Source organism: Dendrobates tinctorius, unplaced genomic scaffold, assembly GCF_039654945.1.
Source record: "Dendrobates tinctorius isolate UK_male_01 unplaced genomic scaffold, ASM3965494v1 ptg000219l, whole genome shotgun sequence".
In the NCBI taxonomy this organism is placed as follows: Eukaryota; Metazoa; Chordata; class Amphibia; order Anura; family Dendrobatidae; genus Dendrobates; species Dendrobates tinctorius.
Window position 1 is genome coordinate 513,064 of NW_027361886.1, and position 25,272 is coordinate 538,335.

At 45.1% G+C, this 25,272-nt stretch overlaps 1 protein-coding gene across 1 annotated transcript in view; it reads right to left on the minus strand.

Moving 5' to 3' along the window:
• CERS1 (ceramide synthase 1) overlaps nucleotides 1-23,379 on the minus strand; it is a 120,522-nt gene extending 97,143 nt beyond the window's left edge. Inside the window, exons 1-2 of the mRNA XM_073555101.1 lie at nucleotides 23,048-23,379; nucleotides 22,706-22,953 (exon numbers count right to left, since the gene is read on the minus strand). Of these exons, the coding sequence (XP_073411202.1) occupies nucleotides 22,706-22,953; nucleotides 23,048-23,081 (282 nt within the window). The 5' untranslated portion in view covers nucleotides 23,082-23,379. The remainder of the gene's footprint in view (nucleotides 1-22,705; nucleotides 22,954-23,047) is intronic.
• Nucleotides 23,380-25,272: the final 1,893 nt, after the last annotated feature.

The window sequence follows — 25,272 nt, forward strand, 5'->3', positions numbered from 1 at the left end:
CCTCTGGAAGAGCATGGCATTGTGAATGTTACACATATACAGCTTTTATTCTACTGAGTTAAACAACTCAGCTTTATCTCATGATGGAAGAACCTTTGGATGGTAAAATATTTTCCTCAAAAAGCAGTTTATTGAAAAAAATCCGATCTAAATCAAAAAAATCCGATTTAAATCAAAAAAATCCGATTTTTTTGATTTTTTTAAAAAAGACATTAATTTTTATCCACCCTGCACTTATGTATACACTACCCACAGCAATGGTGGCTGGCTTGAAAGTCATAAAAGCACCCTAAGGAGGAGATTACAGTAAAGATACAATATCAATATCTGCTGGGCTCCTTGCATGCATGCTTACGTTGCTTACGTCACAGTGCATCAGGCACGATAGTGTAACTACATTATGCCTGCTGCGCAAAACCTCAGTTCTCACAGTGTACAGACTAGAGCAGTGCATTGGGAAAATGGGAGTGAGGTGGGTAGTTTAATTTTTTTTTTTATTAGTAAGTACCTATAGGTGGCTGCTAGGGTCATCATATTGTGTGGGGAACCATCATAATGCAAGAAGGTTTGAAGGATGGACATTATACTCTGTGGGGGGGCTCTCTTACTAAGCTGTGGGAGCCATCATACTGTATGCAGGGTCTATTGTACTGTGTAGGAGCCATCATAATGTGTGTGGGGGCCATAACACAGTGTGAGGAACTGAGTTATCATACTGTGTGGGGAGTTGAAAGGAACATCATACTGTGTGGGGAGTTATCATACAGTGTGGAGGCCTGTAAAAGAGCATCGTACTTTCAGAAGGGCTCTGGTAGTCATCATATTGTGTGGGGGGTCATTATACTGTGTAGGAAGTTGTGGGGGCCATAATCCTGTGTGATCAGATGGTGGGAGTGTAAAGGAGGAAGACCGGGCTGCGAGTACCTCTCCTATGCTGGATCGGGAACTGTTGAGGCTGTCTCCTCTGTCGGGGGGGGAATAAGAGACCAGACAAATTTCCTCACCTGGAAGTAGGGGGCAGGGCAAGGTGGCAGCGCACGCGGAAGCAGTCAGTTTGGGCGCGAACAGTCAGCACGTGGCAGGTTGAGCAGAGGGCTCCGTCTCCTGAGCACCGTCACTGCAAGGTGCTTTGTTCACCAGCTCACGCTCCAATCTGCGGGATCGTTAAGAGGCAGGGTGTCGTGCGCTTAAGGACTGTAAACACAGCGGGTGCGCAGAGTAGAGAAGGCCAGGTACCGGACTTATGCCTGCGGTTCTCCTTGCTGGTAAATTCTGAGAGATCCATCTTGCACTTGGGAGACACTGCAGCCCTGTTTGCTCCGCCACAGTAATTCATGGACTAGGGGCTCAGTGGAAGGTAACGGACACCGACTGCTGCCGCCAAAAGACAGACAGTCGGGTGAAGGACCTTCCTTTGGACATTGTTTCAACCGTTGCTGACTCCCTGCGAGGAGTCTCCCTACAAGGAGTTAATCCCTTAAATTAAACTGTTAAATTCGTTAAACCTTGCTCTGCCTTCTGTCACTGCATCCCACAACTTGCTAACAGGAGCATCATGATATGTGGGAAGGGCAGCATACTGCATGGAGTAGCTATGGGGGCCATCATACTGTGTGGTGGGCCACCATAATTTGTGGGATGGGGTTATGGGGGTCACCATACTGTGTGGTGGGCTGTGCAGGGCTATCATACTGTGTGGTGAGCTGTGAAGGTTTCATACTATATAAGGGTCATCATACTGTAGATAAGGGCCCTGTGGGCATCATACTGTGTTGGGGGTAATTATGAGCATCATGATGTTGGTGAGGAAATTTGAGGATCATAAAACTGTGGCATGAAGGTTACTGTAGGAGCCTTATTATGAGTGTGGGAATTGTTTGCATCCCTTCAATGATTCCCTTATTTATTTTTTTATCTTAAAAGTGTAGCAGAGTGTATCTTTTGAGAATCCACTGGTACGCAGGAGAACTTCACTGAGCAAGTTATCTTGAGTAAACAGCATTTACTTCTTATGGGTAAACATGATATAAGAATTCAGAAGCACAGAGCCCGTGCTGGCATAACACAGTGAAAAGCAAAAGTAAAAACTAAACAAGAGAGCTTACCTCCCCACAATAGAGCAAACATATAACTTCACACTATCGCCATCTGCTGTCAGGCTAGTGTAAAGTCCTCCTTTACATAAACAATAAGTCCATTTCTGTTGCATATGCCAACACCCTTTCTCAACAGTAAGGACTTATTCAGTCAAACCCAACTTTTTTATTAGTCTCTGGTGTTTATCAGCATTCAATGCCTTCGTGAAGATGTTTGCTGTCATTTCTTCAGTAGGACAATATTCTAACTTCAAGACTCCTTGTTCCTGATGATCTCTCAGAAATGATACTTCACATCTATATGCTTGGTTCTTGGATTGACTCTTTCCATCTGAGCAAGAACAAGACATCCTTGATTGTCCTCTTTCAATTTTGTCGGTTCCAACTGTGGTTGTCCTAAGTCTATCTACAATTGTCTTAACTACAGAACATCTTGACTTGCATGTGCTGCGGCAACATATTCTGCTTCTGTTGAAGACAGTGTCACAATTGACTGTTTCTTAATTGTCCAACTTATTGGTCCACCTGAGAGGAAAAAAATATGTCCACTGGTAGATCTTCTGTCAGTTGGATCTCCAGCCCAATCTGCATCAACATATCCTGTTAAAATGAAATTATCACTTGTGGGTAGTTTGAGCTTAACGTTGCTGGTTCCTTTCAAATAATGTCTTTACAGCATTCCAGTCAGCTTTATTTGGTTTTGACACCTTTCTACTCAGGATTCCTACTGCTGCTGTGATGTCTGGCCTTGTAACAGTCGCTAGATACAGTAGTTTTCCTATTTCTGTTCTGTACTCTTCATTATTTGGTAACATATTTTTCTCACTATTCATCTCTTTAAGGCTGGTTTCACACTTGCGTTTTTTTGCGCTGCTTTTTAGCGCAAAAAAAGCATGCGTTTTTTCCCCTATACTTTAACATGGGTGCGCATATCTGCGCATACATATGCGCATGTACGCGTTTGTATGCGCATGCGTTTTTTGCAGTGTGCGCTCGGCCGCACAAAATGCATCCTGTTGCATTTTTTGTGCGTCCGACTTGCCTTAAAAAAAGCATGCGCACGCAATGCATTTTTTTTACAGCAAAACACCCATTAAAGTCTATGGGTGCGCATACGTGCGCATTGTAATGCGCACGTATGCACAAAAAAAGCATGCTTTTTTTAAAAAAAAATGCCCCAAAACCCACAAAAAACGCACACAAACGCATGATGCGTTTTTTTCATGCGTTTGTGTGCGCAAAAAATGCGCAGCAAAAAAACGCAAGTGTAAAAGTAGCCTAAGATAATTAGTATCCATTGGAGACTTTACTGCTTTTGCATCTTTCAATCCAAATTTTTCTGTTATGTCTTGAATCATGTGATTTTGATTCAGTAGGAAACTTCCGTTTTCTTCTCTTTCTATCTGTATTCCTAGGTACAGTTCACATTTCCCAAGTCTTTGATTTCAAAATGTTGCTTCAGGATTTTTAGAATGTTTTCTTTATCCCTTTCTTGTTCAGAACAAATCAAAATGTCGTCTACATATATGAGTACATAAATCCATCTATTCATCAGCCTTTTTGTGTGCAAGCATGGATCATCTTTGAAATTCTTCATTTGTAAGCACTTCTGTGATTTTGTCATTCCACTCTTTAGCTGCTTGCTTTAAACCATATATGCTTTTCTGTAATTTGCAAGCTTTTTGTTTGGGTTTCTTTCGTCTTTGAATCCTGGAGGTTGTTCCATGTAAATGTCTTCTGTTAGATCTCCATTCAAAAATGCTGTCTTTACATCCAGATGTATGAGTTCCATCTGTTTCATTGCTGCAACTGTAAGTAAAGTTCTTATTTTAGTATGTTTGACAACTGGAACAAATGTCTCATCATAGTCTTCTCCATATTTTTGAGAATACCCTTTAGCTACGAGTCTTGCTCGGTATCTTTCAGGTGTGCCATCTGTTTGGTATTTTACTTTAAAAATCCATTTACATCCTATGGCTTTTCTTCCTTCTGGTAAATCTGTCAGTGTCCATGTATCTGAGTCATGCATGGATTTCATTTCTGTTTCTCTTGCTTATATCCATTTATTAGCTTCTTCTTTAGGGAGTTTAGATATGTCTTCCCAAGAAATAGGTTCATAAATTTTACTTGTGCTTGTCTTGTATGAGAGACGTTTTGGTGGTTTACCTTTGTTTTCTCTCATTGAACGTCTTGGTTCTGTGTCTGTTTGTAGTTGTATTTCTTCATTTTCAGTATTCTGTTCTTCATCAATTTCAACTACTTTCTCATCAGATACCTCTTCAGCTATGTCACTGCTGTTTTTCTCATTTTTTGAGTCAATTGAAATCATAGTGTCTTCATTTAGATCCTCAATGAATGTCACACTGTTACTCACCTTGACTCTGTCTGTTTTGGGATCTAGGATTCTGTATCCCTTGCAATTTTCACTATATCCAACAAATATTCCCTTCATGGATCTGTTTTGAAGTTTGGAACATTTTTCTGTTGGAATGAATATAAAAACTTTACATCCAAAAACTTTTAAATGATTGACACTTGGTTTCATACCTTGCCACAGTTCATATGGAGTTTTCTTCATTTTTCTGGAAAAGTCTGTTCTGTAGATATGTAGCTGTCATTGCTGCCTCACCCCAATATTTCTCTGGTAGTTTGGAATCTGTCAGCATACATCTCAGTCAGAGTTCTGTTTTTCCTTTCTGCTACTCCATTTTGTTTAGGTGTGTACTGTGTACGGAACAGTTTTCTGGTGTTCTATTCCATTCTGTCTTAAGTAGCTTTCTATTTTGTGACCTGTAAATTCACCTCCATTATCACTTCTGATGACAATTGACTTCCTTTGAAATTTGTTACTCGACCTTGTTACATAGTCTACTGTTATGATTGAGTCACCGTAGGAGGCAAAAACAGAAATGCTAGCTAAGTCCAGAAAACCAGAGAAGTTGGCAGCTATCGGATTGCAGACTCCTGCACCTATCAACACAACTAGCAGTAGCCGTGGGGGGTTCCTACGATGCCCTAGACCCCTCGATCACAGCCGGATAATTAAATAGGCCTAAAGAAAGAAAGGGGAAATCTAAACTGCCCCAGAGCAGACCCCAAAGCAAAAGGCAGCCCCCAACATATAATGACGGTGAAGCAAGATGAAAACACTAACACAGACAGAAAGATAGACTGAGCAAAGACGGGGCCCAAGCTAACTAGATAGAAAAGGACAGGAAGGCTGCTGTCTGCAATCCATGAAAAACCCTATGAAAATAAGAGCCAACAAACTGACAGTGAAAAAAGGCCCTGAAGACGTTAGGCTTCAAAAAAGCTATGTCAGTACTCAGGAATATTCTGAAGACAGAGCTACAGGCAAAAGGAAATTCAGCTCTCCCCAGCAAGGAATGGCAGAATACAGAAAAGCAAGGAAAACAAAAACAAAACATAAATGCTAACAGGCAAAGCAGAAAACTTAGCTTTAGAGGAGCAGGAATCAGACTGGTGTCCTAGAAGTCCACAGAGAAATCACCCGCAGGGCAGAAGGGTATCGGCAGCCTTATATCCAGTCCGTGACTCCACTCAGCCAGTCATCCTCATTAGGCTCAGGTGCCTGATAATCAGGCTCATTACCTTCCTTTACCAGAATAGGGAGTTCACCAGACCTCAGTGACGAAGGGGAAAATGAACTCACAACAGTCTACAAGTTTATCAAAAACTTCACTTTTGTTCTTAATTAAGTATGTGACTGTATATCTTGAGTAGTCATCTATGAAACTCACCATGTATCTATTTCCTCCTGATGTAGTCACTTGCATGGGTCCACATATGTCAGTATGCACCAAATCAAGTGGTCTTTTGCTTTTCATCTCACTTTCTTTTGGAATAGATATCCTTGTGGCTTTAGATTTTATACAACATTCACATCTTACGGTAATTGAGTAATCTGATATCTTTAGATCTTTTGTCAATTCTTTTTTTCATAGTTCCCTTATACTGTCAGGGTGTCTGTGTCCTAGACATCTATGCCACACGTGAATACAGTTCTTGTTATCATGTGAACATACCTTCATCTGTTCCTTTGGTGTGTCGAGATGATATAATTGTTCATCTGCCTTGACATTAGTTATCACCTTGTTTCCTGCTAGAATTGCACACTCACTGTCTTTGAATTTTACAGTGAGTCCATTGGCTGTTAAACACTTCACAGATAACAAGCCGCCTTCCACTTTTGGAACATACAACACGTTCTGTACAAGTATCTTTGAATCTTGTCCGAACTTGTTTGAACAGTTTAGCATACCTTGTCCTATACCTTCTGCGGTTATTTTGCTTCCATCTGCAAGATAAATGGCTTCTTTCTTATCTAAATCAAGTTCAGTGAAGAAATTCTTGTCACTTGTCATATGACTCGTTGCTCCTGAATCAATAAACCAACCAAGTGATGATTTCTTGTCTGTTACTTTAAATGTGTCATTCCAATTAGTCTCAATGAATCAGAAATTGTGTTTTTCACTTTCTGTGTATGTTCTTTATGTTGTAATTTTTGTTGTTCTGCTTTCCATATGGTACAGTTTTTCTTTAAATGACCTTTTTTCTTACATCTGAAACATTCTCGTCTCTTTATTATAGGGTTTTTTAAATTCTGTAGCTTTAAGAGTGTATCCACTGTCCTTTTCAGTAGAAGAATCATTTGTATGTTCTTTTCTTCTCTGATATTCATTAGTCTTGTTTTCACAAAATCTAATGTGATGTATTTTCCAGGTCTTGTCTCTAGTGCATTTATCAAGGCTGTATACAAATCTAGTAAACTGCACAATAATATTGCTGCTACATGACTTTCTTTAATGTCTTCACCAATAGACCTTAGCTGTGATATTACTTCCATCATTGAGATTATGTGCTTCTGCATATCGTCATTTGCACTCAATCTCATACTGTAAAGCTTTCTTAATAGTAATAACTTGTGATTTAAACTAGATCTTTCATATAGCTTTTTCAATGCATCCCACATTCCTTTCGCTGTTTCTTCATTTCTTATGTGTATTAATTGAGCATCATCCACTAATAAGCTAATGGTGGCTCTCGCTTTTCTATTTTTTTTAACCCATGTCTGATTATCTTCATCAGGTCTATCTGTAGTAATTACTTCCCATAAATCATCTTTAGATAACAACATCTCTACTTTGAATTTCTATAACTGATAATTTTCACTGTTCAGCTTAGCTACTGTGAGTTTCAGCTCAGTGATGCACATCATTTTTATATAATCTTATTTGTTTTATGAAGATATTCTTCTTTCTTCTTGTGTTTCTGTATATCCTGTGTGTGGTGATTCTCTGTAATTATCTCCAGTGTGCGGCCATCCAATTTCTGGTCATAAATTCCTTTGTCCCTCTGTATCTGGATTTTTTTTCTTTTCAGCCTCCATTCAGTGGGTTTTATCTCCTTCTGTTAACAGAGATTATCTGCTTCTCCGGTGTCTGAGGTTATCTCCTGGGTGTCTCTGTTCTGGGTGTCTGGGACTATCTCCTGTTCTGGGCCCATAACCTGTAGCAGAGTGTATCTTTTGAGAATCCACCAGTACACAGGAGAACTTCACTGATCAAGTTATCTTGAGTAAACAGCATTTACTTTTTATGGGTAAACATGAGATAAGAATTCAGAAGCACACAGCCCGTGCTGCTGGCATAACACAGTCAAAAGCAAAAGTAAAAACTAAACAACAACAAGAGAGCTTCACTCCCCACAATACAGCAAACATATATAAATTCACACTATCACCATCTGCTGTCAGGCTAGTGTAAAGTCTTCCTTTACATATGTGGCGACCCTGAGGCTCAGTCACCACAGAGGTATTGCACCTTCTCCTGAGGTGTGGTGCCCCACCATCCAGGTAAGTTGGAGGCTCCTGACCACGCTCCAACACTCGCACCCCACACAACAGAGTAGTTCAGCAAAGCCAATGTTGTGAGTTCATTTTCCCCTTCACTACTGAGGCCCGAGGAACTCCCTCTTCTGGTGGAGAAAGGTAGTGAGCCTGATTATCAGACACCTGAGGCTGATGATGATGACTGGCTGAGTGGAGTTACTGACTGGATATAAAGCTGCCGACGCCCTCCTGCCCTGCGGGTGACTTCTCTGTGGGATCCTTGGAGACCAGTCTGAATTCCTGCTCCTCTAAAGCTAAGTTTGCTGCTCGGCTTTTTGCATTGGTGCTTTGACTTTGTTTTGCTTTGTGTTTCTGGATTTCTGCCATTCCCTGCTGGGGTGTGCTGAATTCCTTTAGCTCTGTCTTCTGAAAATACCTGAGTGCTGATTTAGTTTTTACTGTTGTGAGTTCATTTTCCCCTTCACTACTGAGGCCCGAGGAACTCCATCTTCTGGTGGAGAAAGGTAGTGAGCCTGATTATCAGACACCTGAGGCTGATGATGACGACTGGCTGAGTGGAGTTACTGACTGGATATAAGGCTGCCGATGCCCTCCTGCCCTGCGGGTGACTTCTCTGTGGGATCCTTGGAGACCAGTCTGAATTCCTGCTCCTCTAAAGCTAAGTTTGCTGCTCGGCTTTTTGCATTGGTGCTTTGACTTTGTTTTGCTTTGTGTTTCTGGAATTCAGCACACCCCAGCAGGGAATGGCAGCCTTATATCCAGTCAGTAACTCCACTCAGCCAGTCATCATCATCAGCCTCAGGTGTCTGATAATCAGGCTCACTACCTTTCTCCACCAGAAGAGGGAGTTCCTCGGGCCTCAGTAGTGAAGGGGAAAATGAACTCACAACAGCCACATTGCGGCTCCTTGCTTAGAGAGTAGCAGAGCACCTTTGGTGGTTCCCTGCTTGGAACACTAAACGTGCTAGGAGGCGGGTGGAGTTGAGAATACATAAAAGAGTGGGAAGTTTTAGAATTACAGGTCAGTCTGAGAGAGGAAGCCACTCAGAGAGGAGTGAGGAAAGAAGATCCCTGAGAGAGGGATGGAGGGAGGAGGTGCTGCAGCAGACCTGAGTGACCCAGGTCTGCTGGCACGGGAAAGGAAAGAAGGAGAAAGACATTGAACTGAAACCTGATCTTCCATAAGATGGAAAGAATAGTATGGAATGTAGGAGTAAAAGGGAACAGAGCGGACGTGGGTTAGAGGAAGAACCCTGCCTAGAAGTTCTAAGCGCAAGGCCGGGGCCCGGTCCCCGAGGTTGTATGGACACTAATGGTTCTGCAGCAGACACCGGTGGAGTAGTGGGCTGTAAATGCACTACTCCCATCTAAGACTTGGGGGCACAACAGCAACTCGGATAGTGAGCCGGGACTCAGAAGTAAGGAGTCCCCAAAGCAGGCTACAGCTGTCTGCCGTACAAGTAGAGTTCTTGGGAACATCTGTCAGGAGGCACTCCAGTGTAACTCAGTATTGGGAGTACTTCACACTTAAAGGCGCTATAGAGGAAACGTTCAGAAAGGCACATGTTGGCAGAGTGTTGGAAAGGAGCATTCCATCTTGCCTGGAGGTTGACTGAGTCACTGACCCGGAGGACACAGCACGGAGGCAGGCACCTGTGTGTACTACAGACTGTGAGTAAAGCTTTGGAACTACAAGCCCTGGTGTCCTCCATTCATTCTTGCGCCAACGCACCCAGCACCGCTACATCTGGGTACCAGCTTCTACACCGCTGGTGCCTCTCCTCTAATTCCACATCTACACTGCCCTGGGACTACAGCTCCACCTGTGGGGAGCTTCACCATCTTGGCTGCAACACACCATCAGTCCCTGAGGATCTGCATGCAGCGTCGGCCTAACACCTCACTTGCCGAACACCACAGGTGGCATCACGAACTATTCATCTAACTATATTCCACCACCAGTTCAATTCCCCCAATTACTTGGGCGCCCAGGGCCACGGTCCGGGTCACCGCTGCTGTGACACATCCTGCTGATACCGGCCCGGTACCAAGTACCCCACGGCCCTGGGAGGGCAACCCACATAAACAATAAGTCCATTTCTGCTGCATATGCCAACAAAAAGATCTCTCCATTGCTAAAAAAAACAAGTTTCCTTCTGTTGATGGTGCTCCTCCATTATTGCTTTAATGTTTCCTTCTTGTCTCATTTGAAAAAGGGTCCTACTTCCCTAAAGCGAACGGAGCAGTATGTGTTATGCTGAATCATTACCACTACTCCATTCACTGTCTCAGAGAGCAGTGATCAAACATGTATCATGCAGCTCCATTCACACAGGACTTTGGACCCTGTTCTTGGGATTTATGGAGTTCCAAGGTGATGGTCTCTTACCAAACATACAAGTGCTTCTCAAAAAATTATCATCAAAAAGTTAATTTATTTCAGTTCTTCAATGCAAAAAGTGAAACTCATATATTATATAGTGTCATTACAAACAGAGTGATCTATTTCAAGTGTTTATTTATGTTAATGTTGATGATTATGTCTTACAGCCTATGAAAACCCAAAAGTCATTATCTCAGTAAATTAGAATAATTAACAAAAAACACCTGCAAAGGCTTCCTAAGCATTTAAAAAGGTCCCTTAGTCTGTTCCAGTAAGCTCCACAATCATGGGGAAGACTGCTGACTTGACAGATGTCTAAAGGCAGTCATGGACACACTCCACAAGGAGGGTAATCCATGAAAATTCATTGCTAAAGAAGCTGGCTGGTTACAGAGTGCTTTATCCAAGCATACTAATGGAAAGTTGAGTGGAAGGAAAAAGTGTGGTAGAAAAAGGTGTACAAGCAACCGGGATAACCGCAGCCTTGCAAGGATTGTTAAGAAAAGGCCATTCAAAAATAAGGAGTGGACTGCTGCTGGAGTCATTGCTTCAAGAGCCACCACACACCGATGTATCCAGGACATAGGCTACAAGTGTCGCATTCCTTGTGTCAAGCCACTCATGACCAATATGTAGCAGAGTGTATCTTCTGAGAATGACCACCGAGACCTTCACTGAGCAAGTTATCTTGAGTAAATAGTATTTACTTTATATGGGTAAACATGAGATAAGAGAATTCAGTAGCACACAGTCCATGCTGCTGGCATAATAGACTCAAAAGCGAAAAGTAACAACAACAAGAGAGCTTCCCTCCCCACAATACAGCAAACATATAACTTCACACTATCGCCATCTGCTGTCAGGCTAGTGTAAAGTCCTCCTTTACATAAACAATAAGTCCATTTCTGTTGCATATGCCAACACAATAGACAACGCAAGAAGCGTCATATCTTGACCAAACAGAAAAAGAACTGGACTGTTGTTCAGTGGTCCAAGGTGCTGTTTTAAGATGAAAGTAAATTTTGCATGTCATTTGGAAATGAAGGTCCCAGAGTCTGGAGGAAGAATGGAGACCCACAATCCAAGCTGCTTGAGATCTAGTGTGAGGTTTCCACAATCAGTGATGGTTTGGGGAGCCAAGTCAACTGCTGGTGTAGGTCCACTGTGTTTTATCAAAATCAGTTAGATCAGCCATCTACCAGGAAATTTTAGAGCACTTCATGCTTCCCTCTGCCGACAAGCTTTTTGGAGATGGAAATTTTGTTTTCTAGCAGGACATGGCACCTGTCCACACTGCCAAAAGTACCAATACCTGGTTTAAAAACAACAATATCCCTGTGATTGATTGACAAGCAATCTCGCCTGACCTTAACCCCATAGAGAATCTATGGGGTATCATCAAGAGGAAGATGAGATTCACCAGACCCAACAATGCAGACAAGCTGAAGACTGCTATCAAAGCAACCTGGGCTTCCATAACACCTCAGCAGTGCCACAGAATGATCGCCTCCATGTCAGGCCACAATGATGCAAAAACTGATGCAAAAGGAGCCCCAACAAAGTATTGAGTGTATTTATTGAACATACATTTCAGTAGGCCAACATTTTGGATTCTGAAATCATTTTTCAAGCTGGTGTTATAAAGTATTCTAATTTATTGAGATAATGACTTTTGGGTTTTCATTGGCTGTAAGCCATAATCATCAACATTAGCAGAAATAAACACTTGAAATAGATCACTCTGTTTGTAATGACTCTATATAATATATGAGTTTCACTTTTTGTATTGAAGAACTGAAATAAATTAACTTTTTGATGATTTTCTAATTTTGTGAGAAGCACCTGATATGCAATGTTACATTTATCATTTACTGGGGCCCACAGCTTCAAGGTCCCATGGTATATTCGATGTGTGTTTATACTGTTGAAGAACTGAAATAAATTAAGTTTTTGATGATATTCTAATTTTGTGAGAAGCACCTGTACTTCTATCACCAGTGGACAGGTGATGAATGTTTTACATGGAGTAAGTTCTATAACTATGTATGGAAGTAAATGTGTGTTGGTCAAGAATACAGTCAGAAAACTAGTCATTTGTCCATCGGTCAGCCAGTTAAAAATCACATACAGTCATGGCCGAAAGCGTTGGCACCCTTGAAATTCTTCCAGAAAATGAAATATTGCTCTCAGAAAATTATTGCAGTTTCTAGGGTGTCAACACTTTTGGCCATGACGGTATCTGAGGTCATCTGCAGCAATATCATTCCATATGTTAAGTCTTCTGTGGAAAGATAGTTCTTTGCACGTTTTCAGGATAGTTAATAGAAGCTGCTGCAAGTAAAGTGTAGTTTTCCCCTTCACTTTTAGGAGGATCTTTTACTGTATTTTTTCATTTAAACAGAGTACTTCCTCCAATTGTTTGATTGATTATGGAACAGGTTTTCTTTTTTTTCTCTGTGCCCCTCTGCTCCAAAGTTATACCTCCTGCTATTAAAGTAATAATGCAAATTTTCCCTTCAGCCCACTGGGTGTATGCAACAGAACCTCTCTGAGTGCAGCCATGTTTTGATTGGTCACCATTAAAGGAGAACAAACAGATGTTCTTTAGTATACGCCCAGTTGGTTAAAGGGAAAATATGTTAATAGGAGTCATAAATTGGGAACGGGTACAGATGGACACAAAAAAAACTGTTCCAGAATCAGTGGAATAGAAGTACTTGAATTGAAAGGTCCTCTTTACATATAAACAGGTAAATAAACTACCCGAATAGGAGCCACATCCTGCAGTGACTGCTCTGGCTAACAGAGGGGATCCAGAGAGGAGGTCCACCCAATAAGATGTCTATATAGGGTTATTTAGGTGAGACAACCCCATTCATTTACTACCTGATGTGACCTACTATGGTGAAATACAAGGTTTTTACTTGTCTTGCTCTTACATTCAAATTATTTTGCCAGATGTATTTGTATGGTAGAAGCAGACGCTTAGCATTGTAGAGTTACACCATCCTCACACCGATCAATGTGCTACCACTGTGTGACATTTAGTTGCTATAGAAACCCCGAGGGATGCTAAAGTTGCTATGGGTGACAGTTCTGCAGCTGCAACCGTTTACTTCTCCTCTGTTAAAGCCCTTCTCCACCCTCTGTGATTTTGGCTGGAGGTGAAAGTCTTGTTATGCTTCTGTGCATAAAGTAGTAAGGGGGCAGGAATTCACATTTGTCTATGCGAGGACAAGGAAGAACAGTCATGCCCGGGTTTTACCAGACTGAATAAAGGACAATGACATTACAAATACTTGGCCATGGTTTCATTCTAATGAGTCAGGATGTTGTTCTGAATTTAGATGTGTGATATCTGTACCTCACTCTCTGCTGTAATACACCAGAGATAATAGGGCACATACGTGATCTAAAATTTACCTGACAAGTCCACACATGGATGGCACGTGTAAGGAAGGAATGGTGATACAAGCTTCACGAAAATTTAGCGTATTCTTGCAATCCATGTCCATCCAATAAAACTAAATGAGATGGCAAAATGGATCCACTACATTATATATACCAGTTATTGAACCTGTCCTACGCCCGGGTGGCAAGCATTGTTATTGGTAGAGTTTTCTCTCTTCTCTCTCCTCAACCTCTCTTTTCTCTCTCTCCTCAGCCGCTCTTCTCTCTCTCTCTCCTCACTCTGTCTCTCCTCATGCTCCCTCTCTCTCTTCATCCTTTCTCTCTTCTCTCTCTATCCTCACTCTCTCTCTGTCTCCTTACCCTCTGTCCCCTCACCCTCTTTCTCCTTACTCCTCATCCTCTCTCTCTCTTTTCTCACCCTCTCTCTCTTTCTCCTTACCCTCTCTTCTCTCCTCACCCTCCCTCTTTTCTCTCTCTTCTCACCCTCTCTCTTTTCTCTCTTCATCATCTCTCTCCTCACCCTCTCTCCTCAGCCTCTCACCCTCTCTACTCATCCTCTCTCTACTCTCTCTAATCACCCTCTCTTTCTCTCTATATTCACCCTCTTTCTTTTCTCTCTTCACCCTGTCTCTCTATTCTCTCTATCCTCACCATATTTCTTCTCTCCTCACTCTCTCACTCTTCTCTCTTCTCACCCTCTCTCTCCTCACCCCCTCTCTCTCCCTCCACCTCTCTCCTCACCCTCTCTCTTCTCTCCTCACCCTCTATCAATTCAATTCAAATGAGCTTTATTGGCAGGACTAAAGCCCCCGTCACACACAGCGATCTCGTTAGCGAGATCGCTGCTGAGTCACAAGTTTTGTGACGCAACAGCAATCTCACCAGCGACATCGCTGTGTGTGACAAATATCAGCGACCGGCCCCCCTGCCGTTTATCGCTGATTGTGCTCGAATGCCCTGGACTTTTTTTGATCGTTGGTCTCCCGCTGGCCAGCATGCATCGCTGCGTGTGGCAGGCTGGAGAGCAGCGATCAGTGATAGCCAGCTCATATCCAAGGTAAACAGCGGGTTTCTAAGCGCCGCACGGCGCTTAGAAACCCTCTGTGTACCTTAGATATCAGCGCGCTGGTGCAGGAGTCTGGAAACCAAGGTAAACAGCGGGTGTCTACGGTATACAGCGACGCGCGCGCTCGTCATCGCTGGTGCTGATCGCTGGTGAAGCTGCCTGTTTGGCAGCTCACCAGCGATCATGTAGGGACACACCAGCGATCCTGACAAGTTCATATTTTTGTCGGGATCGCTGGTGAGTTGCTATGTGTGAAGGGTCCTAAGAAAATGTTAGCATTGCCAAAGCAAATGGTAAAAATAGGGGGATGGGGGGTGGGGTAGGGAGGCATATAGAGGTCCAGGATATATCAGGCTCCTTTTAGAGGATAGGGACATGTCCAGGGTGGGGTATAGAAGTCCATGACATACCAGTTTCCTCTTAGCCTGTGGCAGGCACTGACATGTTCCGCTGATATGGCCGTTGCACTTTCCTCTTCCCCCAGTATCGGTAGTTTCTCTTCATCCTCCAAGGAGGTGAAGTCTGGGAGGAGATCAGACAGTCTCGAGAATTGAGTGTCCCTCACTGAGGAAAATTTGAGGCACCTCAGCAGGAAGTGGGCCTCATCCTCCACGGCCTCCTGGAGGCACTGCTGGCAGAGTCTGCACTCTCGGGGTTTGTAGTTCTGTCGGTGCCGCCCAAATTCGATGAGTAGGCTGTGGGCGCTTAGTCTGTACCGGCTCAGGATCTGTCCCTCTTTGGGGTTTTCTAGTTTCTCTAGATATGAGTCCAGTTCGTACTCCCTCTGTAGGTTCTGGTATATCATCAGTTTCTGAGATTTGTTTATGTCGTTCATCCAGATGCTGAGATATTCCTCTTTGACTTTGTGCACCATCTTCCGGATTTCGCCTTTTTTCAGGCCATGTAGGTTAATGGCTTAGTCAGGCAGGCTTTGGGTACTTTGTGTTGGGAGGCTTCCTGGAGCTTCCTGGTGTAGGAAGGCTTTCTCATGGAAGGAGCTGGGTCTACTGGGTCGCCCTCCCAGGGCTGTGGGGTACTCGGTACCGGGCCGGTGTCAAGGGGAAATGTGTCACAGCAGCGGTGACCCGGTCCGTGGCCCTGGGCACCCAAATCTATGGTGGTTTGTGATATAGTTTATGTGAACAGTTCGTGACGCCACCTGAGGTGTAAGGCAAGTAAGATGTTAAGCCAACGCTGCATGCAGATCCACTGGGACTGATGAGATGGTGCAGCAAAGATGGTGTAGCTCCCCACAGGTGGAGCTGTAGTCCCAGGGCAGTGTGGCTGTAAGATTAGAGGAGAGGCACAAGCGGTGAGGGGATTGGTACCCAGGTGGAGTGGTGCTGAAGATGTTAGTGCGCAAATGAACGGAGGACACCAGGGCTTGCAGTTTCAACACTTTACTCACAGTTTGTGGTACACACTGGTGCCCGCTCCCATGCCGTGTCCTCCGGTGCAGAGACTCAGCCAACCTCCCGGGCAAGTCAGGGCTCTCCTCTCCAACACTCTGCCACCATGTACCTTTCCTGAACGACTCCGCCAATGCGCCTTTTAGTGTGAAGCTCTCCAGTACCGTGTTACTCTGGAGTTCCTCCTGTCAGATGTTCCTAGCAATTCTACTCGTATGGCAGACAGCTGTAGCCTCTGTCGGGGACCCCTTTCTCCGGAGTCCTGGCTCTCTATTCAGTTGCTGTTGTGCCCCGAGTCTAAGTTGGGAGTAGTGAATATACAGCCAACTACCCCACCGGTGTCTGCTGCAGAACCATAAGCGTCCATACAACCTCGGGGACCGGGCCCCGGCCTTGCGCTGAGAACCTATAGGCAGGGTTCCTCTTCCAACCCACAACTCCTCTCTGTTCTCTCTACTCCTTCGTTCCGTACTTGTCTCTCTTTCCTATGGAAGCTTAGGTTGCAGTTCTACGTCTTTCTCTCTCTTGTTCCTTTCCCGTGCCAGCTGGCTCAGATCACTGAGGCAGCTGCAGCACTCCTTCCTCTCGGACCCATCCTCAGACTCTCCTGACTGACTGTCAGGACTCCCCTCAGACTGACTTCAGACTGATCTGTAATTCTAAACCTTCCCAACCTTTTATATGAATCTCAACTCCACCCACCTCCCAACACATCCAGTGTTCCAAGCAGGGAACCACCAAAGGCACTCCTAATGTCTAGGAGGAGAGAGAGTCCTCAATGTGGTTGTGCTGAACTACCCTGTTGTGTGGGATGCGAGTGTTGGAGTGTGGAAAGGAGCTCCCAACTTACCTAGGTGGTGGGGCACTTCACCTTAGGAGAAGGTGCAGTACCTCTGTGGCGACTGAGCCTCAGGGGCTCCACACTACTACTTTGTAGATGAGCCTTGAATGACAGCGCCTTCTTCTGGATTGCTAGGTGCAGTGGGAATCTGCCCAGCTCTGCTCAGCAGGCACTGTTTGATCAGCTCTGACGGACTTGGAGAAGATGTTTGCAGAACTCTAGGTGGAATAGTTCAGTCGACCCAGCGTCCCACTTTGACCAGTTTGGGTATGAGACTGGGCCCCAGACCTTACGGCACTACAGAAGGATTGGGGCAATGATGGAGTCAAAGATTTTTAGCCAGACAGTTACTGGTGCCTTGAGATGGTACAGACGCCTTCTGATGGCATAGAAGGCTTTGGATGCCTTGTCTTTCAGTAACTCTATGGTTTGCTTGAAGCTCCCTAACTGGCTGAGTTCTAGGCCCAGGTAGGCATACTTGTTGGTTTCTGTAAGTGGACAGTTGTTATAAAGGTAGGATGGCCAGTAGGTTTCTGCTTTCTTTTCTAGAACACCATTATGTTAGTTTTCTTCTGGTTCATTGGAAGTGCCCATGTGCTGCTGAAGGTCTCTAGGATTTTCAGATGATCTTGGAGGCATTTCTCGGTTGGTGATAACAGCACGAGGTCATCAGCATACAGCAGACATTTCATCTGGGTGTCATGGAGGGTGAGTCCTGGTGCTGAGTAGAACTCTAGGGCCACCGCCAGCTTATTGATGTAGATGTTAAAGAGAGCTGAACTGAGGCTGCTGCCCTGTCTCACTACTCGGCACTGTTGGAAATAGGTCATTCTCCTTCCGTTGACCCTCACGCAGCAACTGTTCTCAGTATAGGAGCTTTAGATGACATCATATGTTTTGCCTCCTATTCCACTCTCCAGCAGTTTTAGGTATAGTCCTGGGTGCCACACTGAGTCAAAGGCCTTCTTGAAGTCCACGCTCTATCTCTCGTCTCTCTCTCTCTCCTCACCCTCTCTCTTATCTCTCTCCTCACACTCTCTCTCTATTCTCTCTCCTCACCCTCTCTCTTTTCTCCTCACCCTCTCTCTCTTCTTCCTCTCTCTTCTCACCCTCTCCTCATGTGGCGCCCCTGAGGCTCAGTCGCCACAGAGGTACTGCACCTTCTCCTAAGGTGTGGTGCCACACCATCCAGGTAAGTTGGGGGCTCCTGACCACGCTCCATCACTCGCACCCCACACAATAGAGTAGTTCAGCAAAGCCACATTGCGGCTCTTTGCTTAGAGAGAAGCAGAGCACCTTTGGTGGTTCCCTGCTTGGAACACTAGACGTGCTGGGAGGTGGGTGGAGTTTAGGATACATATAAAAGAGTGGGACAGTTCCAGGATTGAGGGTCAGTTGATTCCAGAGGTGGAGTAGGAGAGGAAGCCACTCGGGAGGAGTGGGGATCCCTGGAAGAGGGATGGAGGAAGGAGTGCTGCAGCTGCCTAAGTGACCTGAGCCAGCTGGCACGGAAAAGGAAAGAAGGAGAAGGACATTGAGCTGAAGCCTGAGCTTCCATAGAAGGGAAAAGACAAGTACGGAAGTAGAGTTCTTGGGAACATCTGTCAGGAGGAACTCCAGTGTAACACGGTACTAGGAGATCTTCACACTTAAGGCGCTATAGAGGAGACGTTCAGGAAAGGCACATAAGTTGGCGGAGTGTGGAAGGGAGCATCCCATCTTGTCTGGAGGTTGACTGAGTCCCTGACCCGGAGGACACGGCACAGAAGCGGGCACTACAGACTGTGAGTAAAGCTTTGGAACTACATGCCCTGGTGTCCTCCATTCCTTCCTGCGTCCGTCCGCCTGGCACTGCTACATCCCCTGCGCCGGACACTACACCATCTCAGTGTCTCCACATCTACACTGCCCTGAGACAACAGCCCTGCCTGTGGAGGGCTATACCATCCTTGCTGCACCACACCATCTGTCCCAGAGGATCTGTCGTCAGCGTCGGCTTAACACCCTCCTTGCCGAACACCACAGGTGGCGTCACGAACTATTCATCTAACTACATTCCACCATTCATCTTTCTATTACTTGGGCGCCCAGGGCCACAGTCCGGGCCACCGCCGCTGTGACACATCCCCACTGATACCGGCCCGGTACCGAGTACCCCACGGCCCTGGGAGGGCGACCCACTCACACACACTCTCTCTCTCCATCTCTCTCCTCACCCTCTCTCTCTGTTCTCTCTCTCCTCATCCCTTCTCTCTCCTCACCTTCTCTCTCTCCTCACCGCCAGTGAAGCTGCTCCTGGAGATAGTGATGCCAATGTGTGGCATGCGCTGACCCCTATGCTTGCCCCAGAGGCTTCAGACAGAAGGACACATCTCCAGTTATATTATAGATATATTTTTTTTTAAAAATATGTACCCTGTGCCTCTGTTCACACTAACATAATGGCCAGTTCTGTCAGGCATCCATTACTTTGAAACCAGAACTAGGGTGAAGGTTGAGAAGAAGGGAACACTTTTTTTTACAAAAAAAATCCAAGAAAGTTAAGAATAGCGGTGCAGAATAGAGAGGAGTTGCAAAAGACAGAGAACCCTACTAAAGGAGTTTTCCAACATTTAGACAAAATCTGCAGTCACTCTATGTGCCAAATCGTTCCATCACAATTGCGATTTGCATACCTGTGGTCAAGTGCCCAATAGTCTCATCCGACTTCTCTCTGTTCACTTCAATTTAGAGAAGCTGGGTGAGTCTAGCAGTCACATGACCAACAACTAGCACAAGGAATCATGACAGTGTGCACCATATGCTGTCACGATTTAGCAGTCAGCTTTTTTCTCAGACCTGGACAACCCCTTTAAAGCGGAACTATCATCAAATGTAACTTTCCAGTGGTAATTAAATTCCATTTATTTAGATGTGAATTGTTTTAGCTCCATACTGGCTACTTTGAAAGTCAGTATCTACCCAAAAACCTGCTTTATATCACCTTGTTTCTTTCAAACAAGCATCTTGTGGTTGGCCCAGCTTCCCAGGGTTCTCTCTTCTTCGCGCATCCTTCTAATGCCCATGCACTCTTCTGTCACTCGCCCAAATACTGCTCTCTGTTCTAGATAGTAGTAGTTGCTACTTGCTGAGGGGCCATAGGTTTACTTTCCTAATACAGGTGTCACTGGTGGGTTGCATGTTTGTCATTCTTCTAAACATGGCTCTGTATGCTCTAACATCGAGATTGCGCTGTTTACAGTAGAAAGCTCACTTTAGACTCTTAATGAGCGAATCGCTTTGTGCCTGCTCAGTCCATGGTCTAGGTCAGTGCTCTCTAGCTGTAGGCAGGAGGTGCACAAATTTCCTGAGCTCCCAGATTCCCCAGCAAGGTGTTTGATTCGCTGGTCTGGCATTACCTCATCTGTGCGGTGCATAGGTGATTGCCATCCCAGCTAATCAGTAGTTTCACACTAGCGTTCTCGGGCGCAGCGCAGGGCCGCCGCTTAGCTCCGCCCCCGGCCACGCCCCCTCCGGTCAGCTCCTCCTAGGATCGCATGACGCTGCATGCGATCAGCGTACCGTATATTTAGCGTTGGGTACGCTGACAGTGCGCTGGTCGTGCGCTGGTATGATTGTGCTGTGTTGCAGTTTTGTGCACTGCAGCAAAATCATACCAGCGCACGACTAGCGCACGGTCAGCGTACCCAACGCTAAATATACGGTACGCTGATCGCATGCAGCGTAATGCGATCATAGGAAGAGCTGAACGGAGGGGGCGCAGCCGGGGGCGGAGCTAAGCTGCGGCCCTGCGCCCGAGAATGCTAGTGTGAACTAGCCTTACCGCATTTTTTGTGGGCAAGCTCGATCTTTTATCACGGGCGTACGACACACGGCGCACTGGGGAATTTTTGCAGGCCGATTTTGCGGCCCCATAGGAATCTATTGGGGGTACAAAATCGGCCCGCAAGAACTCAGTAAGTGTAAAAGCAGCCTAAGCCGAGCCTTGGATCCTGGAGGGTAAGGTGATTTGGGCAGCTCCTGTCCACAGCCAGAGAGCATTGACCTGGACCGCAGAATGAGCTTGCATATATCATCTGCTTCATCTCTAATTGACAAACATGCAAAGTGAGGAGCAGCGGAGCATCAGTGACACTGGTATCAATAAAGTAAAACTCTGGCCCCCAAGGGAGCGACTCTCCTTCATTTATCCATTTTGTGCCCTAAATAGTGTGATCCTACTTGTTATCGGGAGACCATCTTCTTTAGGGAACACAGACATCCAAGTAAAATGCAGCGAAGCATCAGTGACACCTGCATTAAAGGGGTTGTCCAAGTATGGCATGAAAGTTTACAGTCAATGTTCATAACTGCAGTCTTACGAATCCTCACATTGTGCATAGCACGTGCTGTCAGGAATCTCCAGTTCCAGCAGCAAGACTGAGAGGTCATGTAACGGCATGTATGCGATATGCATACTTCCATCCTCATTCAGACTATACGTGCTGCCTCACTCAATTCAATTGTATTGAGAGAGGCTGCGCATGTCTAATGTCTGCACAATGCATGCTTGTGGTCATATGACCGCCCGGCCGCCCCTGTGATCTGAGAATCCTGCCATAATACGCTATGCACAATGTGAGGATTCACAAGTCTGCAGTCAAATACAGTGACTGTAGACTATTGTGCCAAACTTGGACAACCCCTTTAATAATTAAAAGTTTGACCCCCACAGTAGTGCAACAATTCTCCTTCATTCCCTTGCACTCAACTTGATCTCTGACCGCAGCAGCGAGATCTTGCAGTAACTTGGGATATCTTGGTGTATAGGAGCGAGAGATGAAGTTCAGCACTGGGGAGTGATGTATCACCGCTGGGAAATCTTTTAAAGCCAGCGGGTGGGGTGGGGGGTCTGCATCAAATCCCAGAGTTTGGCCAAGAAAATTTCTGACTAAGATTTGCTCGGTTTTGCATCCATTATTTGCAGAATTTTTAAAAAAATTTTCACCCATACATTTGAATAAGTGAAAAGTGCTGAAAGAATTGACATGACATTGACATGCTGTGCCTTGGCAAAAACACAGCAGGACTCAAAATACATGTGTGAAAAAAAAAAGAACAGCATGTGCATGAGATTTCAGAAATTTGATTATGTTGGTACTGTGAAACACTATATTTTACACACAAAAAAATCGCAGCAAAAACGCCACGTGTGAACATTCCCTATGGTGTCCCAATGTGTGTCAAGCAGAATATAACAGGACCACAACCACGTCTGTAAGAGATGGCTGGTGAGATGGCGCCGACATACGGACAAGGTCCTGGTCACTTTGTATTAGAAGTGGTAAACGTTTAGTCATCCGAGCGCCATGATGTGGGCAGTGCCATGAGTTCTATCATATAAGGAGCTAGGTGGCATTTTATGCACAGGTATTGTAGGTTGTGCCAACAAGATTCTTCTGAAATCTACTATTCGGGTATACATACGAGAAGCAAACACATGGTTCCTTTTATACCAGTGTGACTGAGGAGAATGGCACCCTAAAACACCCTGTTGGCACACGTGCCCACTGCTCCTGTTCTCACACATGAGCTCTCAGCTCTAGGGCACATGGCCCAATGTCCGCAGCTCCTATAAGCACACTTACCTGGAAGATCCATGTAGTCGTTGCCATGCGCAGACCAGTCCATGCCAGGGCACATACAATTACACACAGCAGCTCCATCCAGGTGAAATTGGCATGAGCTTGTAATATGTCCCATGATGATGCCCAGCCACAGTCTTTGCATTCCTTCAGGGCGCCAATGAACTGTCTACCACTCTGAACGAGAAGGTCCACATAACCCAGAGAAGATGGCATCTCCACATGTTGGATTTTATGTCCTGGCTCCATGACTGGAATTTAGGATGATATTATTATGAAATGCCAGCTCCTTTTAGGATTCACACATGAATTGGCGTAAAGACAAGCAAGCCCATGAAGACCTACCCTTGCATGAAGGATAGAGGGGTGGCACTGACATCAGCTGGCTTGGGCAGTAGTGGGTGCCCCTCCCCGGCCTTACCTTCTGCACATCTGGAAGATGGCTCTACGTGATAAAGGGGGGCCAGGCAGATCGGATGATGGAAGGTGGGGAGCAGGGGGAGGAGAGGGCAGCTGGTGCAGTGACTCTCCCTCTCCCTGATTGGCAGGATCCAGTGCAGCAGGGCAGGATCTAGCAGGGAGGATCCACTGCAAGTAATGACACCGGAGAGGATGGCGCAGGAGACCCGCACAGCTGCCAGTGCCAGCCTTGCTATGTCTAGATTCACAGCACGTTTGAATGGAGGGAGGGGCGAAGAGGGACGGACGGTCGGCCGACCAATCACCGGCGCCCAAGTGATGTCAGATCCTCCTCAGTAACGCCCCAGTCATGAGTGGGCATGAGATGTGTGTGCCAATGCCCTCCACTCACGCATGGGCACAGCATGGTGGGCATCGTCCACACCTGCAGTTATTAGTGTCTGCTTTCATTCAGTGCCATTGTATTAGCCTTGGGTTTGCACATGACCTGGAATTAATGCAGTGTTTGAACGTGAAGAATTGCTGGTGAAAAAAGGAAGTGTGGAAGAAAGATTCCATTCGAATCCACTCAGGACTTTGGTTTCCAAAGCCGCCTGCAAAAAACACTTGTCCGCAGCGGGGATTACCTGCAGTTGTGAATATTGAGGCGACTTCAGGGACCGCGACGAAATGCCGCACCATGCGAACAGAGGCGGGAGCTGTAGAGTTATTTTTCAGGGTTATATATTATTATTGAACCCTAAAAGCTGTGTGCACACGATGCAGATTTGCAGCGGATCCGCAGCGGATTTTACCCCGCAGAAACGTTGCATATCCGCATTGTGATGTACAGTAGCCTTAAAATCAATGGGAAAAAAAACCGCTGTGCAGACGCAGGAAAAATGGAAGAAATCCGCTGGAAAAATGCAGGTGATTTGACCTGCTGATTTCTTCCATTCTGCGCGGAAAAATCCGCAGGGCCAAAAAGTCCATCTGCACTTAGCCTTAATCCTGGCTGATGGTGGCTATTAAACGACTGCTGATCAGCATGCAAGCCTATCGGCGATCATTTAACCCCTTCTCATCCAAGGCAATTCTTCGCTTTTACCGTTTCATTTCTTTTCCTTCTATTCTTCCAAAAGCCATAACTTTTTTAATTTCCCACCAACCTAGCCATATGAGGGCTTGTTTTCTTTGCAGGATGAGTTGTAGGTTTTAATACCACCATATAATGTACTGAATAATAGGAACAAAATTCCAAATAGGATGATGAAAAATAGGCAATTCTGCCACTGCTTTTGGTCTTTACAGCATTTATTCTATGCTAGAAACCTGATTCTTCATTTCAACAGTGATATTAAACTTGCATTTCTTTATTTTAGTGAAAAAAATTCAGAAGTATGTTGAAAAACAACTGGGGGTTTATGTTGCCATTTTTCAAGACCCAGAACATTTTACTTTTCCATCATTGGGGTTCTGCACGGGCTTGTTTTTTGCATGTTGAGCAGACGTTTTTATTGATACCATAATTGCTACACTCAACAGTTTGACTGCTTTTTATTGCATTTTTTTATGGAAGTGTAAAGACCCAAAAAAAGCAATTCTGGCAGTTTAATTTTCTTGTCTCCCGTAAGACATGAAAAAAAAGACAGATAAAATGAATACCATAAATGTAAGCAAAAAAACAGTCATGGAGTTTTTTCATGCAAAAAAAAAAGCTGGAAAAAAGGTTTGTAAAGAGGCCTAAGGCCGGGGTCACACTTGCGAGCGCAATGGGAGTGCGAGTCTCTCACATCAATACCCGACACTGCCGCCGGCACTCGGAACTGGCGTGTGTGGCTGCGTGTCTTTCTGTGCAGCTGAACGCTCCACTCCGAACCACCGGAGGCAGTGCCGGGTATTGGGGCGAGAGATTCGCGGGAGTTTCTCACATTGCACTCGCAAGTGTGACCCCGGCCTAAGGGTAAATTTACAAAGACTCTTAACTCTGACATTCCTGAGAACTAACTGTTCAGCATATTCCTGTATACTACTTGTAATCTAAACGTACAGTATGGAAAGAAGGCAGTGTGGGGAATAGTTGAAGAGAGAGCTCAGCAGGAAATGGGGGCAGTGTGAAGAGAGGCAGCGTGGGGTGGGACAGTGTGGAGCTCATAGTTTATAAGTGAAGA